Source organism: Necator americanus, chromosome IV, assembly GCF_031761385.1.
Source record: "Necator americanus strain Aroian chromosome IV, whole genome shotgun sequence".
In the NCBI taxonomy this organism is placed as follows: domain Eukaryota; kingdom Metazoa; phylum Nematoda; class Chromadorea; order Rhabditida; family Ancylostomatidae; genus Necator; species Necator americanus.
The window spans coordinates 20,303,176-20,320,660 of NC_087374.1; the positions used below are offsets into that span (position 1 = coordinate 20,303,176).

Below are 17,485 nucleotides of genomic sequence, written 5' to 3' on the forward strand. Positions count from 1 at the left end.
ATATCAATATTTCACTCCTGTGTGATTTTTTTTGATAGAATTCATTCTTAAAGTTTGGAAAAGGATGTTTTGGACTCTAATTATTTCTAAAAGACAGGTTGTAACTACTACCAATAAATGACGTCAGCCATGGGATCGCCTACAGCCGGAGTAATCGTAGAATCTAATTAGAGTGCATCGGTTCTACTAAATTCTTAGGTCACTGAAACACTTGCTATTAAGTAGGGTTATGAATTAAGTTATTTAAAATGTCACCCAGAGTCTTAGTTAGTTTTTTTAAAGGTTTCTTCCATTGAAAAGTGATTAGTTCCATTGAATAGTTCCAACAGTGTCAAAAATTCTAGTCGAAAAGGTTCCACCTTAAGAATGGTCGGTGCGTCCGAAAATGGACATCTGCTTTCGAAATACCGTCATATAAAACAAAATTTAATTTAAACAATGGGAAAAATACTGGAAGGAAATGAAAAGTAGGTTGAATGTGAATTTTTGACAATTTACCGTTTCGAGAAATATGAGGAGCTTTCCAACGAATTCTTTCATTCTCACATTGCCGGTGACTTTTTGTGTCTAGACAGACATTATAATAATGGAATCTTCGGTTATTCATAGGAGAAAGTTTTAGCGGCCGCACTTAAAAATGGATCCAAATCTTGGGACCATTTCTCTTTGTGCTGTTTTTCTTTCAAAACACTTCTACCACTACTCCGTGAGAAGAGTTTGTAAGCAACGAATGCAATCTTTAATGTGTAGAGATCCCACCAACGAACCTTTTAAGAAACCAGCACAAAGTCCTGGCCTGGTCTGATTCAGACTACAGTTCGTTGATCATGATCATTTTCTGACAGAAGGAACCTGCTTCCTTAAATACTTGAAACTCCTGGATATTCTTAAGATATTACTGGAGAAACAGAAAAAAGTATTCACGGAAACCTTGACAACGTCTTATATTTCTGCGGAACATTACAGCACCGGAAGAGAGTGACCGGGTATTCCCCATGCATACGTTCCCACATTTCCTCATTTCTGAGTATTGCCCATGTTCGACTGTCTTTGAATCTCGGCATGTTGAAACGTAGTTTTAACTGATTTCCTTGAGCTGTAGCCAAGATTGGTATCGATCTTTATTAAACAGCGGCTAACGTTTCGGCGAAAAAAAAAAATTATTTTTTTTTTTCCTTTTTTTTTTTTAATTAAAAAAAAAAGGAAGAAACCCCCTCCCTTTCTCTTTTTTTTCCCTCTTTTTTATAAATCACCCCCCTAAAAATTCCCCCCCACAATTTTTTGGGGTTTTTCTTTATTAAACAGCGGCTAACGTTTCGGCGATATCGCCTTCGTCAGAGCCTGGAAAACTCTAGCCTGGAAAAATTAATAAAGATCGATACCAATCTTGGCTACAGCTCAAGGAAATCAGTTAAAACTACGTTTCCTCATTTCCCCTCACCTAACCTCAAACAAACGTTCGCCGTTGCTGGATATTGCTGACCCTTCAATTGTCAGCAGTGGCCGGCCGCGCAGGCAAAATGACACATATGCACGAGACGACGTCACGGACGGACGGAGAGATCTGGAAGACAGCCAGGCAGCTGTCTGCACCCCTGTGTCTCTGCCCTTACCCTCGTCGTCCGGACCCAGCACCTGCTTCTGTAGGGTCAGCGCGCAATTTTTCCGCATCCACCACGGGAAGCTCTTATCGATTTTTACGAGGATGAATTGATTAAGGGGTCGTTTCCATTTTTATCGACACTAATTTCTTATTGTCGATTCCTCGTCATTCACGTGTTATTTTGTGCCCGGATTCCTAGGTACGTATGTAATTCCCAGTGCTTTCCTTTCGAAAGATCTCATTATTTAAGATTTTGAAATAATTTTCACAATCCTTTCGTTAATATTGCTTGCTTGCCTACTACATTTTCATAATATATACCAAGGGTCGTCTGCAATTGGCTGAGCCACGCTGTAGCAGTTTTCCAGCATTATCAGCAGCCCCGTGCGGTCTGATAAGCTTACTGTAACTGCGCTCTGCATGTTCCTGTCTGTTCTTTTCCATATGAGTGGTTTCACATATTGAGGCTCTTCGTATTCTTGAAATTTTCGGGAGACTCCCGGCTTAGAGAGTCGAAGCGTAATTTTGCAATCTGAGGAGTGATTTTCAGCTTTTCTTTATCTGAGTTATATGTATTACTATTCAATGAAATTTTTCTTTGCGGAAAAATACGCCCGTTAGTGGATGTACACACCTGTCCTAGCACTGTAAATATTAATATGATGAGCGCTTGTCTCCCATACTAATCTACAGCGACTTGACTTAGCGCCAAGAACTGAAACAAATTATATTTTGGACCACGGTTTGGAAAAAGAAACGAAGCTGGCTTCATAACCATCACGTTCATCTTCTGAAAAATTAAAAAGGCGTATGGAGACCCTGTGTTACCGATGAAAAAAGGTTCCCTCGAGGTTTCATCCAGTTTTCTCGGCCTAATCCATGATCTCCATGAATAAGTGAACAGCTTCCCGTCTAACATTCCAAAATAAGAGCTGTCATCAATCTAACAGCCTCCGCTCTGAAATTGTTTTTCTCGCCTCCATCCTACACGTTCTGCTTGAGCATGGTAATGCTTCCTCAACCTCGTGAAAGGTACTACTTAGATGCGCGTATCATTTATCAGACTTTTTTGTGCAGGGCTCATTTTGGTCCTTTGTTTTCGTTGTAAACCTCAGATGTATAGAAAAAGAACTTGTGAAATGGAATATTTTATTTGGATACTTTTTACTTTTCATATTTTTCAAATTTTGCTACACAATCCATCCATTTTATTCTCTTTAATCCTTGATTTGGTCCAGAGGAAGAATATGTGAGCTATAAACATCTTACACAAACAGCTCAAAATCCACATTAACTAGCAATTTAATACGATGTAACGATCATGAGTATTACCTCAAGCGTTTTTTCTTTTCATAACTCTCCCTCTCTTTCTCATCCAGAAATCTTCCCAAGGTGTTTCTTCATTAAAACTCCGCTGATTTCAGCAACGTATCGCGCATTTCATATTCTTCGTAATCCTATCTCGAGTCCTTGACTTTTGAAAGTTCTTCTTTGGAAGAAAAAAGCAATCAAAAAACCAAGATCTGTTCACTGCAAATGCCTTCTTTTTAGTAGAGTACCTTGATCACCATGACTTCAATGGTTTTTTTTTTAAATTGATTAAGAGGGCGCTAATAATTTCCATTTCTATTAGACGGACGATGGAATGATGACTTCTCGTATAAAAAGAGGCGATTAGTGCCATTGGGCCACATCCACCATTTCACTTCTTTATTTTCATATTATTTATTTTTGTTTAACTTTTTTCCTTGTTTTCTCGTCTGCCAGCTAGTTCGTGCGGACCTGTTTAATCAGTCTCCCCATAGAATAACTATTCAAAATGTTGTGAATCATTTCATTATCAGGCTCATCCCTTCCATATCCTCAGATTCGTTTAGACGTCTTCTTTCTTTCTAATATTTTTGTATTCGTTTTGAAGCACTTGATACCTCATACTCCGAAAAGTTTGCCCTCACACATTCATACATAACGGGCTTCCTCTTCTCTTTCACCTGACTCGGTACACCCCTCAGCCTCAACATCTCGCATTAAAAGCTACTTCTTTCTATGATAAATAGTTGATTTTGCAACTCGGCTGCAACTACAGCTGTAAATACTTGAATTTTTTGGTGAGGTATGTCGAGGAAATATCGCAAAGGAATCGGAACTGTCAGTGCCGATATTTTCATACATGGAAATGTCTGTGTTCGACTTTTCATACGTGGAAATGTAAAGGCCCAAAATTGCTTAACATAGCTTTGGCTTAACTTATCATATCCAATCATCATCCTTCCTAATCAAAACCTTTACTGAGCATTGTCAGTTGTTCGCATAACTTCCCTTCATGCAACGAAAAAGAAGGATTCGATGAAAGGGTGCGTTTTTGAAAAATATGCGACGAAATCTAAGGTGAATTTGCAAATCGAAGCTGGATATTTAAAAAAAAATGTGATTGGACTGGAGAATTGAAATTAGAAGAAAGAAAATGATAAGAATGTCGTTTACAATTTTTGAATAGGGCATCAGTTATAAGAAGCCAAAATTGACTTACTGTGTGGTATCAGACTGCATAGTGAGTCAGTTTTAGCCTCCTTCGCTTATCGACGATATCTCCTTGTTACCGTACTTTTGTTGTCTGTCTTCGATTGTCTACATTCACATGTCTACATTTTATGTAGGTCACCCTCTCACTTCCGATAACATTCGAAGGGCAGAATTTATGGCAGTAGATCATTTGGTCGGTATCGACGAGCATCTCATGTCTCGCCCCGGCATGCTTCCGATCCCAGCTGTCTATTACAACGATTCTGCGCTCAACAATAAACTGTTGCCAATTGTATAGCAATCGATTAGCCAGCGACAGCTTCTTTCCCTCTCTCGCTTTCCATCGTTGTCGTCGTCGAATTTCTTCGACATTATCACCGTTCCAAAACCGTTCTTTACAATTCTCTGAAATCATCAGATGGTTTGTGCGGGAATGGATCATGTGAACGGGGAACTTGCTCACGGGTTCGAAAATCTCGTCTGTGTGAGGTAAGCTGGACAATCTTATCACTTTTGCACACCGTCCCTCTGCTGTGGTCGCTCATGTCGAGATTTTAGATGTAACGATGGTTTCTCTCTCCAGGACCAAATAGTGAATTCATCCGGACAAGTGTGGCATTCAGAATGTTTTGTGTTCGTCCATTACTCCATATTTTTCTCTATATAATTCAAGATTGATGCCTTTTCAGGTGCGCTCAATGTTTTGAACCTTTCCCGGATGGGATTTATTTTGAGTTTGAGGGTAGGAAGTACTGCGAGCACGACTTTCACGTACTCTATGCACCGTGTTGTGGAAAATGCAGTAGGTTTTGCGATTGTCCTTGCTGTTCCTCGGCGAAGTATAAGGCTAAACAGCCACATTGATTTCCAGACGAGTTCATTGTGGGTCGCGTGATCAAGGCCATGAATGCCAGTTGGCATCCGGACTGCTTCCGTTGCGAATTGTGCTCCAAAGCTTTGGCTGACATTGGATTTCTCCGCAATGCCGGGAGGTCGGTGGTGCTTTTGTCGAATCAAACGCTCTTTGTATGGATATTTTAGAAATAGCAAAATGTTCAAGAATGCGCACTCAGTCTCAGTGTCATTTCACGTATTTAGGCAGCGGATGTGTTATCTGTTCTAAATGTCTTTTTTAATGAGTGATTATTTATCCTCTGAATTTGAGCAGCGCATCTCTTCCGGTCAGCGAGGTTAGGGCAGGAGTTAGTTGGTTATGAGACAATCTTTTTTCGCAGAGTTTTCGCTGCTGACCATTTTAGCTGGATTTACTATTTGACATGCATGTTGGAAGCCGATACGCCCATGGAATTGCTCAAATCTCACCCCCTTGTATTATATTGCACCCACCGCAATTCGTCGCACTTTTACTTAAGCAGTGAAATTTGGGGATGAATTGGGAATAATTTGAACATTTGATTTGAATCGAACATTACTAACTTGCCGTTAATACTGGACCTTGAATTTGATTTGGAAATACAACAAAAATCCTTTAAGACGAACTCCGTTCCTTTTCTCCAGGACCAGATATACTTTGTAGAGGCCCCTTCAGCATCAGTTTAAAAGCTGAAGGTTTTTTTGTGTGTAGCCGTGCGCGTAGGTAGTTGTGGTGCACAAATCATATTGTTCAATCATTTTATCTACTTTTCTACATCATCCCACCTGTTAGTTTTGCTACAGTAACCTTGTCACGGTAGCACACAAAACATGTTTGCATTTTTAGGAAAAATTCTTTGTGATGCTGAACATTGCAGTGTTGTGATATCTTATACGCTTTCAATTCCACACACTTGAATTCTCAAAATCTGCAAAAGAGTACAGTTCGATTTTTATGCCCAGTAGATTCAAATACAGTGGATTTTTGGGCAGAAACATATAATAGATTGTGAGAATTCTCTGCTTCGCTCAAACATTTTGGCAAGTTCGCATTCTCTCGAGTTTCAGTGCTGTAAGAGTTGTTGCTGCCGTTAACAACTGATCATAGAATAGCAAAGTGTAAAAGTAGAGGGGATGTGTATTTCTGCTCAGAGATGTGTTATTCCTTTCGAATTTTTACAATTTACTCTGCGTGTCCGTGCCATGATAGTACTCTTACAGGATAAACACACATGAGCATTATATGAGGTGGTTACCTAGATCCAAGAGTCCTGTTCAGTAACTAACAAGACTTATACAATTTGCTACAGTATGATTTAGATTTCCATCTTTTTATCTCTAAGAAAAATCCACTTCACTATGGATTCGATTCCTCTAACTCTGAGAAAAATCCTTCGATTCCAGAGCTTTATGCAGAGAATGCAACGAAAGAGAGAAAGCAGCTGGTTCGGGGAGATATGTGTGCCATCGTTGTCATGCGATGATAGAAGAAGGGCAACATATTAAGTTCCGTGGCGATTCATTCCATCCGTATCACTTTAAGTGTAAACGATGCAAGTACGTCTCTGAAATGAAATAATCAATTAATATTTCCCTTTCATCTGGTTACAATCCCGAAAATACTTTAGTAACGAACTAACAGTACAATCTCGTGAAGTTGGCGGCGAGTTGTATTGTTTGCGATGTCACGATACTATGGGCATCCCAATTTGTGGTGCTTGTCATCGACCTGTAGAGGAACGAGTAGTAACCGCTCTGGGGAAGAATTGGCACGTGGAGGTTGGATACTGCAGGATAATGTGGATGGTCCTCTGCCGCCATTTCCTTTATTCTCATTCATGTTCCTTTGCAGCATTTTGTTTGCTATGTTTGCGAAAAGCCTTTCCTAGGACATCGCCATTACGAGCGGAAGGGATTAGCGTATTGTGAGCAGCACTATCACAAGGTGAACTATTCGGCTTATTTTTCTCTCAATCCTTCGTTCGGTTATACTGCTTTCATTATTTAAAGTAGATCAGTCTTCTTGAAATACTGGTTACTTTCAAAAGAAATTAGCGAATTGAAGAACAAAGCCATCATTCTTAATCCTCGTCGAACTCCGCAGGGCAGCCGAAAATTGTCAGTTCATTGTGCAACAGTACTGAGTAGTTGCAATCCGCCGTTCTAACCGTACAGAGATGAATATGATCATATTATTGCAAGGTAGTGCAAGTGCTTGACTTCCACCAGGTTCTGAGTTGAATACGATGACCCGACTGCATCACTTCGAACGCCTGCGTTTGCATCACACAACACCGTAAGCCTCCCCGCAGAGTTTAAAAAAAGCGATGGCTTAACACCTCTCACGCCGCACAGCGTGCAACTTTAATAACATCTTTAATAGTCGCAGAGCTTGATTAAGGTCAGGGTGAAGCACTTGAACAGCATTTTTTGTAAGTATTAAAAACGTAGGAGAACATCCATTTTTCTCATATATTGAAATAAATGTCAAGAACTCAAAAGAAAATTAGTACAAGGAAGAAGAATTCACTTTTGAATACCAGTCCACGAAGACCAACACTACATGCGTATTTTCTTTCTAAAATTCCCTCTAACACATCGTACTACGACCAGTTTCTGCATTAGCACCCATTCTGCCTGCTGTTTGAAAGTTGCTAGCCAAAACAGAAACGGATTTCCTTTCTGGAACAAGATCGCGGCGTGAAGTATGCAAATTTAGGCCTAAAGGCATCACCCCACGAATCTGAGGTGGTACGGATTTCAGGTGGAGTATTCGTCTACAGGATCGTAGATTAAGGAGGGGGGATAATCCCGTTCATTTCTTCTTAATTGGCGTAAAAAACGGCCCGGAAGATACGGCTCCTGGCGTTCCGGCGCGCTATTTCCTGCAAGGAGTTCGATTGGAGCGCGCCAGCTTTGTGCACGCACCGCATCTTCCGGGCCGCTTTTTACGGCAATTAGCAAGAAATGAATGGAGTCACCCACCTCTGCATAATCTACGATCCCGTATACAAATGCTCCACCTGAAAATCTTACAACCTCAGATTCGTGGGGTGATGCCTTTAATTCAGATGTACTTCGACAATCTATTAAATTTGCTACAACGGCGGTTCGTCGTTTTCAGTGATTACTAAATTGTCAAGTCGAAGTGTAAAAGGTGAACGTCACTGCCACCTGCTTCCACCATACCAGATCCTTACGAACGTATGGTTTTGGTTTGACATCACATCTACAAATTAGTACAAAAAGCTCGCTTTACTCATTCTTCATGACGGTATCAAAGGACTAGTCCCAACTCGTCCTTCTTTCGCTTGCGGCGACGCGTCTATGCTGCGCCACCATGCTTGTGAACTGTACGGGAAGCCTAAGTCAGAACGTTTCGACTGCACTGTACTTGGATGAGTCAGTCAAACGACAATAAATAATGTTCTGAGATTTCTGAAAACAGGCGTATTGAAGCAATTCATTCAACGCTCCTGCTGTTTTCTCGAATAATTTCGAGCAGGAACAATAGTTTTGATGGGCAACGTAGTCCTAGCTCATCTGGAAATGCATCTTACAATGTTTTCACTTTCAGTTTCTAATTTTAGCTGTACGGCAATGTGTGCTACAAATGTGGCGAAGCATGCGGTGGCGAGGTATTCCAAGCTCTTCAAAAGAGCTGGTGTATCAAATGTTTTGCTTGTTCGCTTTGCGACAAAAAGATGGACCACAGGTAACGTTATTTCTCTGTAATTCCCATTCTTTGCAGTTGTAGGGCCTGGTAATTTTAATAATTTAATTTAAGTTATTTTAATAGCGATATCCTTTAAGGACGAAATTCTACGAGTTCGATATGAAGCCGACATGCAAACGATGTTACGATCGTTTCCCGACCGAGCTCAAGAAGAGGATATCGGACAGCCTAAAGGACCGAGATATCGAAAATCAGCGCCGGCGATCTCAGAGTCCTACGGCCATGAGACAGACTTGAACGAGCAGAGACTATTCAGAGCCCCTCTATTAATGACGATAATTGCATAAACCTCACATAATTATTCGTTTGTTATAAATTGAACCATAATAACATGTGCTGAATGAATTCAATCCAATGAGGAAGAATGGCGGTAGAAGTAGAACTTCCCGCTTGCCGGAAATGAACCGCTTTCAGCATGAGCCAAAGTTAAGCTAACTATTTTATTTGAATCTTCTACTGCTAGAATACGGTGCTACTGCAATTATATTCATCTTGTTTTATATCTTGTTATTTCTATCGGATACGAAAATATTGCTGCCGTGCGATGCAGTTTCGCTCATTGGAGTCTTCAAGTTTGCCGAAAACGAAATAAAGCATTGCTTAACAGTGATTATTTCTTCTATCTCGTTAGCGATCACTTGCATATGTACGCGGATTTTGTGTGACCTTCCAAGACGGAGTCATAGCTCTAGAACTTAGAAATGATTCATTGCTGTTCTTAAGTTTAAGGGTAAGAAATCCGTAAGTTTTCTACTGCTATTACGTTTGAGCGGCGGGTGTAGCACAGTCAGCAGAGGTTTCGCTGTGTGCATGATCGATCGGAAGTTCAATTCCGCCCTATTGCTAACGAAGCCTATCGTCCTTCCGGGGTCGATAAATTGGTACCAGACTTGTCTGGGAGGGTAAAAACACTGACTTGACACATCTGCTAGCCCCCGCAAGTCATTGTACAGGCCGTTCACGTTGTACACGTTCGTATACCCCAAACAATTTTGAATTGAAGTGAACGTGGTGGCGCATCCCAAGCGAATTGATTAACGGCAGACATTTTATCCTTCATCCTTATGTTTGCTACCTATTGGTGAAGGCATTGCGATATCACAAGTTAACCTAATCATCAGCGGAGAGTGAGAGAATGCGTTATATACGTTAAAGTCATCACCGCACGAATCTGAGGTGGTACGGATTTCAGATGGAGTATTCCTAGACGGGATCGTAGATTATGGAGAGGGAGTGATACCGCTTCCTAATTCTCGTAAAAACGGCCCGGAAGATGCGGCGTCTCACAAGGCTGGCGCGCTACAGTCGAACTATCATCGACCCCGATGATGTATAAGGGGCGTGATATAAAGGACCGTTCGCGGTCATGGTTATGCTAGCACATTATGACTTGTACGGTCAAAGAGTGCGGCAGACTACGCTCTGCCCACTTTTTCATCCAATCCTATTGCTGACAATTGTTCTACTCACCTGTACTCACATAATAAAGACATTCCACTGAACCACCTCTTTTTGGTCTGTTCAAATAAGGTTATAAAATACCCTAAAGTCTCTAGTCACCCACTCACACACGAACTCCTTGTAGAAAATAGTGCGCCAAAACGCCCGCAGCCGCATCTTCCGGGCCGTTTTTTAACGGCAATTAGGAAGAAATGAACGGAATCACCCCACTCTCCGTAATCTACTATCCCGTATACGAATACTCCACCTGAAATCCGTACCACCTGAGATTCGTGGAGTGATGCCTTTAAAGCTCGTCAAACTACGTCTTCCCCGCTGTTTACGATGTATCTGACATGATTTTGACAAAACTAGTGCGTTGTAACCAACGTTGTATAAACCTCCAATATGGAAAAGTTTTGTTTTATTTCATATTCAACGCAGTGAATATCCGTTCAATCAGGGATTTCGTGATTTGTTCAGTACTTTCTGGCTTCGAACGTTCTACATTGTGATTGTGCCAGCTACTTACTATTCTTTTACATGCTCAAAACAGCCTTGACATCCTTTCAGATGTGGATCACACATATAGACTTATAATTTCCTTGTAAAGCTGACCACGGGAACCACAACGAATGAATCCGTAATTTTGAAGCAGATTGTGCAATACCATCAATTGCGCAAGGTCTACGTCATGAATTTCCTCGTATCAAATCTTTCCGCTTTTTTGTTCTTCTTCTTCTTTCTTTCTGCTTCTCCTCTTTTCCTGTATTTCTTATGGAGATTGTGAAGATATCGTGAGAACTTCCTGGGATCTCATGTATTCACGCACGCACTATCTTCTACCGAACTACTTTACCCACTATCTTCTCCCTCTCAAAAAAAGAAATATCTACGAACGTTCTCAGATTTCCGTCTGACCTTCTTATGCTCATGATTATTAGCCAATTTCCGATTTGCTTTGAAGTTCCAAGGTGATGTTGTGCAGTTGCGGAACACATTTTTTTTTTCCTGCAGAAGTTGCGATGTCTGAAGACGAAGAACAAGATTATTCACAACTTCAGTCAGAACAGAATCGGAAACAGAAAAAAGCAGGGGGATGGCAAGCCATGGGTCAGTACATGCCTAAAGTTTTCGTTTTACTTTGACTACACTACATTCTTCTTTCAGGATTGGATCACACGGTTTTCAAAGGAATAGAAAGAAAGGGCTACAAACAACCTACTCCTATACAGGTAGATGAGTTTCTGCGTTATCTTCCTGTCCTCTCTTATTTGTTTTACTAATGCAACTGTTCATCGTATCAAACATCGTATATGTTCAGAGAAAAACAATTCCTTGCATTCTTGATGGCAAAGATGTGGTGGCTATGTCCCGAACAGGTATGGATTTGTATTCAAATTCTTAAATCCTTTTTTTAAATCCTATCCGTTTTTCGTCAAACACTTTATAAATGTTTGTTTAGGCAGTGGAAAAACAGCTGCTTTTGTCATACCTATGTTACAACGGCTTAAAAGGAGAGACACCAGAGGTATTAGAGCACTTTTGGTGTCACCGACTCGGGAGTTAGCACTCCAAACTTTCAAAGTTGTTAAAGAGGTGAGATATTTAATCCTCTTACTTTTAGTCGTTGGCAATAGTCAGTTGCTTATTAGTGGATGCAGTAAGATATACGTTTGATTTCTCGGAATTGTGAGTTTGATTATTCTCCGTCTTCTGCTTCAACTCTAGCCCTATGGAGTAAAATGTAGTTGGGGGTTGGGTTATTTTTATTTTGCTTGTTTGATGTGGTCTGGTCGTTGTTATAGTGGTTCCTTTCATAACCTCATGTGAACTTTTTTATTCTTCTACCAGTCTGAACGTCTGGCTAAAGCCGGACTTCAGACTTTGTGTAGTGTTCACTTCGCTCGCCTTCACCGATTAATAGGAAATAACAATAGTGAGTTTTTTGTAAAGTTATAATTGTAATTTTTTTATTCCCATTCTACCGTTGGGGCTTCCGCGCACGAGTCCGACGCAGTGGAACCCTTCCCACCCCATTTTATAGCTATTTGACTAAAGGGCAGGAATTCGACGCCGTATAACCCATCTCATCGTATTTTGCCGCGTTGGGGCTCCGACGCCGTGATACCCGTCTCCCTCTCTTTTTGGAATTTCGTGACTGAGATACACACAGACGCAAACACTTGACAGATTAAGCCGTTATTATATAACATGATAACAAATTTGGAAGTGTACATTCACATAAACGTTTGTTCACATTCACTGTCATATGAGAGGAACTAAATTACCTTATCAAAGCCAACATACATAACAACTTAGATTTGGACAATGGTGAAAAGGTAGAGTGCTCGCTTATCGGATACAAGGTGATGGTTCGGCACCTCAGGCGATGCAGAGTTTTGCATCATGATGGAGTATTTTCGTGACACACAGGCAAACACACACACGGACTAAGCGCGTTATTATATAGTATGATGCATACGATAACGATCCTTTTCAGGTTATCCGGTCAGGCAAGCCCACTTCAAACTTTTGGGTAAAGTGTAGTTGGTTTCACTCACTGAGGTCCTTGCTTTTCGAAGTAAATAATTGTATTTATCGGGGCCCTAAGGCCTAAGCATTATTCTTAGAGGATCTATGACATGCAAGCTAAAGTTACTAGGAGAAAAAAGTACGTTAGAGCGTCGAGAAATAAGGGCGCGAGTCAGTTCCTCCCCTCCCAACTACATTTTCCCCTACTAAGTAATATGTATAGCATTAAAACGTGCGTCAGAGTTTCAGCTTGGACGATACACTGGTTTGCGATGTGCCGTATTGGTAGGAGGAGATGCAATTGAAGACCAATTCTCTACTATTCATGAAAATCCCGACATGTACGCTTACATCATATTTCTAATTTCTTAAAATTTGTTGTCATGTTCCAACTGATCAGGTATTCACGAAACTAAGGAGAGGGGTAATTGAGCGAAAACAAATTCTAGATAGAGCAATTTGATAAAAATAAGATTTTTTTTGGCAAGACTTACAAGATGAAATAATAGATTCGGATGTATATATAATTTGCTAGTGACTAAGCCAATATGTTTAAGATTGATTGCAACTCCCGGACGACTTCTACATGTTGTCGTCGAAATGGATTTGCGGCTAAGTTTTGCCCACTACGTAGTTTTCGATGAAGCTGATCGTCTTTTCGAAATGGGCTTTCAGGATCAGTTGGCGGTGAGCGTCCCTATTTTAACTGTAATCATTTGTTCTCCACAAAAAAGGATAGATTCATTCCAGGAAACTCTGAAAAGAATTCCGGAAAGCAGACAAACTTTGTTGTTTTCTGCTACTCTTCCAAAGATATTGGTAGACTTTGCAAAAGCTGGTCTTTCAGATCCGATGCTCGGTGTGTGCAATCGCAGTAACCATTTTTTAAATAGCAGCTAGTAGTAGTAGTTTGAAGTAGTCACATTGTTTGAACCAAATTCCAGACCTAAGATCGTAAATGTATTTAGTTCGCCTCGACGTTGACGAAAAGATATCAGATCGTTTGTCTATGGTTTTTGCAACCTGCAGAGCTGATGAAAAACTTGCTGTCCTACTTCATTTATGTCGACAAATGAATAGCGAAGGAAAACAAACCGTGGTGTTCTGCGCAACAATGAAACATGTCGAGTGAGTTCGTTATCAGTACTTCAATATTTCCTCTAAAAATTTGTGTTTTTTTTGTTTATTCCTTCCGTATTACCTCGACAGATAACTCTAGTTCACGAGTTCTTTTTTGCTTCGATTTTTGAAATCATTTCTATACATTGTGTAACTCTTTGCGTTCTAGATACGTTGTTGGCATAATGAACCGTGCTGGAATTGACAACTCTTTCATCTACAGTCAACTAGACACGACCGCTAGGAAACTAAATATTCAGAAGTTGGCGAATATTCTTTTTTTTTAAATTACTGCGGCACTACCACCTTTGATTTTGTTTCCATTTCAGATTCGCTGAAAGGAAAAATAATATTCTTATTGTTACTGATGTCGCCGCTCGTGGTGTGGATATCCCGCTGCTGGACACTGTATGCTTTCTTCGTGAGAGATCAATTCAATCGTTTTAATCAATTAATAGTAACTATTTCAAGGACTTTTTCTCTCAGACGATGAAGACTGGATATATGGATTAGGTTTTCTTTTTGATGGCTGCATCTAGAATGGTGTTGTTCAGGTCATTAACCTCCATTTTCCTCCAAAAGCCAAATTATTTGTGCATCGAGTGGGGCGTGTAGCGCGTGCTGGTCGTAGCGGTACTGCGATATCGCTAATCGCTCCTGATGAATTACCCTACCTTGCTGATCTCTTCCTTTTCCTAGGAAAACCAATGGAATTTGCACAAGATAATGATAAGTATAATGGTGAGATAAATTTTTCTCTTGACAGTTTTAGATTTTCTCTTCATCGGTACATTTTCAGAGCAAACTACTCTCATCGGCAGAGCTCCTGAGGACATTGTTGGTCTGGAGTTTGAGTTCTTCAACACAATCCATGATAATAACGAAGAAATGGTATGGATACGGTTTTATACGTGTAGATAGTTACAAAAGAGATTAGATTTCAGGTTGATCTTAGGCAGAAAGCGACTAACGCCATGATGCGATATATCCGTACTCGTCCACCTCCGTCGGCCGAATCTGCAAGGAGAGTTAAGGATGAACTGAGGTCAGATAGCAGATCCTTCTTATTTCTTTCCAATTATATAATCGAAGGGATAGGGAAATATCTTTCACTTATCTGCAGTGATTATCTTCACCTTGTACATATTACTGCTACTCGCTTTAAGGATAAAAGTGTCGGAGTGTGCCGGCCATCCTTTTTTGCGGCTACCTGGAAATACTCAACGCTACAACATTTTAAATCGGTTAGCCAACTACAAAACTGCTGCGGTAAGCTCACTCACTGTCTATCTTGATTTCTCATAAATTTTGTATGTTTTTGTCTTCTAGTCTCGATATTGCAGACAATTTTCGAAGTCAATGTGGGGAATAAGTCACACTCTGCTGCTGTCATGAAGAAGAAGCGTCGGCAGCATCAAGAGCGTATCCGTGAGATGCAAGAACAAAAGGAGAAGAAAAAAGAAGCGCTGCTTGATGGTCACGAAAATGATCACGATTTGGGAAACTCGAATGTTGAACAGGCAGATGATGCAGCTATCGTGAGAAGCTTCTACTCCTTTCTTTTTATGCTTTATTCATTGAGAAATTTCCTGCTTTCTAGTCTGAAGCTTTCACAAAAGTTATTGGTCGCGGGCTACGCGGCTCTGCGGAGGATGTTGAAGTCAAAACATCTAACAGGATTGATAGGGCGGAAGAACGAAGGCGGGAAAAGGTATTTTAGGGGGATAATTATGCAAGTTTGATTTAACTTACATTTTCTCACCGCCGAAGGTATTTCCGATTGCTAATTCTCCCTGAAAAATTGATCTAACTCCATCTAAGAACGATGTTCATATGTAAAATTGACGTTATAATGCTTGACATCAGTGGCACTAATAAAATGTATGTCAAGGCTCGTCATTTTATCGCCTACTCATCAGCGGACTATCAGTCAGAAAAGCACTTAGCTCTGGATAAGGTGGATTTCGCTAGACAAGCTGATGGAGCAACTGTAGAAATATTTGCTGATGACGATAAAGGAATGTACAAGCAGAAGAATGCGAAGCGATGGTGAGATAATGAAAATTTATCTATACTTACTAGCTTCGTTCTCCTGATGCAATTCTTCAGAATTCTAAACAGAATTTATTTGTCTTCCGTGAAATAGTACCATCATACTTAATGCAACAGTGTGTACTTAATTTTTTAATTAAAACCACTTGCTTCATTCAAAGTGAATATGCTTCTTTTTTTATTTCCATAGCTTTCCATAAGTTTTGCTAATTGGATTGATACGAAAATCTTCTGCTCTATGTTGTTCAGGGACCGTAAAAAGAAACGGTTTGTCGGAACTTCTGGTGATGGGCCTGATAACAAGAAAATCCGCACCGAAGATGGCACGTGGTTGCCTGCGTCATATAAGACAGGTCGCTATGAAGATTGGAAAAAGAAGCAAAAGCTTGGTTACAAAAAGGTGATCCATACTATTCCTTGAAAATCTGTCGCTATTTGTGCTTATTTGTGCTGAATTATAGTTCAATAATACTCCAACCTTTACAGTGATTATTAGTGGAAGTGATTATTCCGTATATATTAGGGCTATGAAGACGGTGACGATCAAGAAGCAAATAGATCGAATGAAAATAAAACTGCCAGATATGATAAATGGAAAAATCATAATAGAAAGCAGCAAACAAAAGTAAGTTGTAGTGTGAGTAGTTAAACCAATAACAAATCGGATTGGAGGACAAGAGGAATAATCGAAAATTTGCAGTTCTCAAGATCGGAGATCAGAAACGTTAGTCAGATTAGAAAAATCCGCAGAAAGTCCGCGAAACTCCAACAGTATATGGAACATCGAAGGCAGGAGAATCTTACAAAGAAAGCTGATCGTCCTGGCGGGAGGAAGGGAGGTGGTGGGAAAAGACGGAAATGACCTCTCTATATCATTTTGTCTACTTTTTCAATTTTTTTCATAGTTAGGCATGAGTCCATGGGTCATGAGAACATTCCTAGTTAGGAAATAGCACTTGTTTGTTGATATGCTCGCATCATTGTAGGTCTACATTCGCATACTTCTCATATATTTCGTTACTTGTTATCCCTATATTGTTATGCATTTGTTGTGATAAATTTCTACAAGACTCTTTGAGCTATTCTTTTCTGATGCAAGGCCTCACCTTCCAATCCTTATATATATTTGACACTATCTTGCAAGCGCTTCAAGGATAAAGGTCAAAGTTCACACGAGAAATGAGGTAGATTTCTATAGAGGATATGGTTGTAATTACTACATAATTCGCATTTACCCTTTTTGGATTAATGCCCATACGACCATACACGTCGTGGTTCCCAATATCAATAGTATGGACGAAGTAACCCCACAAGTACAGATCCAGCACCAGGGTCAAGCGTGGTGATGGGACACGACCCTCTCGAATACGACCCCCGATACCTTGTGTCTTACGCCTGTGCTATTAGGACACATTGTCATATTCGAGTACGGTGTTATGGTCATTCTCCTTGCGCTCAAGTTCGACTCCCGGCTGAGGCAAATTTTTGCGAAAGAGATGAAAATTCAGAACAACTTCAAAAAAAATAGCAGGAGTTGAAAAATACAGCAAAATAACCGGGCAAACCTTCTCTTAAAAACCACCTCAACTTTTTCCTTTGGTTCT

At 40.3% G+C, this 17,485-nt stretch overlaps 2 protein-coding genes across 2 annotated transcripts; both read left to right on the top strand.

Annotated features, from left to right (window-relative positions):
* Positions 1–4,544: 4,544 nt before the first annotated feature.
* On the top strand, positions 4,545–8,972 carry RB195_002066 (uncharacterized protein; the record flags this gene model as incomplete). The annotated part of the gene is made up of 9 exons (XM_013449778.2): positions 4,545–4,615; positions 4,685–4,759; positions 4,816–4,928; positions 4,998–5,118; positions 6,404–6,556; positions 6,628–6,778; positions 6,852–6,944; positions 8,590–8,714; positions 8,813–8,972. The coding sequence occupies 9 exons, from the start codon at positions 4,545–4,547 to the stop codon at positions 8,970–8,972; spliced, it is 1,062 nt and encodes a 353-aa protein (XP_013305232.2).
* A 2,228-nt stretch (positions 8,973–11,200) lies between these two features.
* RB195_002067 (uncharacterized protein) lies at positions 11,201–16,743 on the top strand (the record flags this gene model as incomplete). Its single annotated transcript, XM_013449777.2, has 20 exons — positions 11,201–11,288; positions 11,346–11,410; positions 11,500–11,557; positions 11,641–11,774; positions 12,960–13,051; positions 13,268–13,397; positions 13,461–13,569; positions 13,679–13,838; positions 13,999–14,091; positions 14,159–14,237; positions 14,384–14,570; positions 14,629–14,720; positions 14,774–14,874; positions 14,996–15,098; positions 15,173–15,367; positions 15,430–15,540; positions 15,721–15,878; positions 16,131–16,281; positions 16,405–16,506; positions 16,582–16,743. The coding sequence occupies 20 exons, from the start codon at positions 11,201–11,203 to the stop codon at positions 16,741–16,743; spliced, it is 2,370 nt and encodes a 789-aa protein (XP_013305231.2).
* Positions 16,744–17,485: the final 742 nt, after the last annotated feature.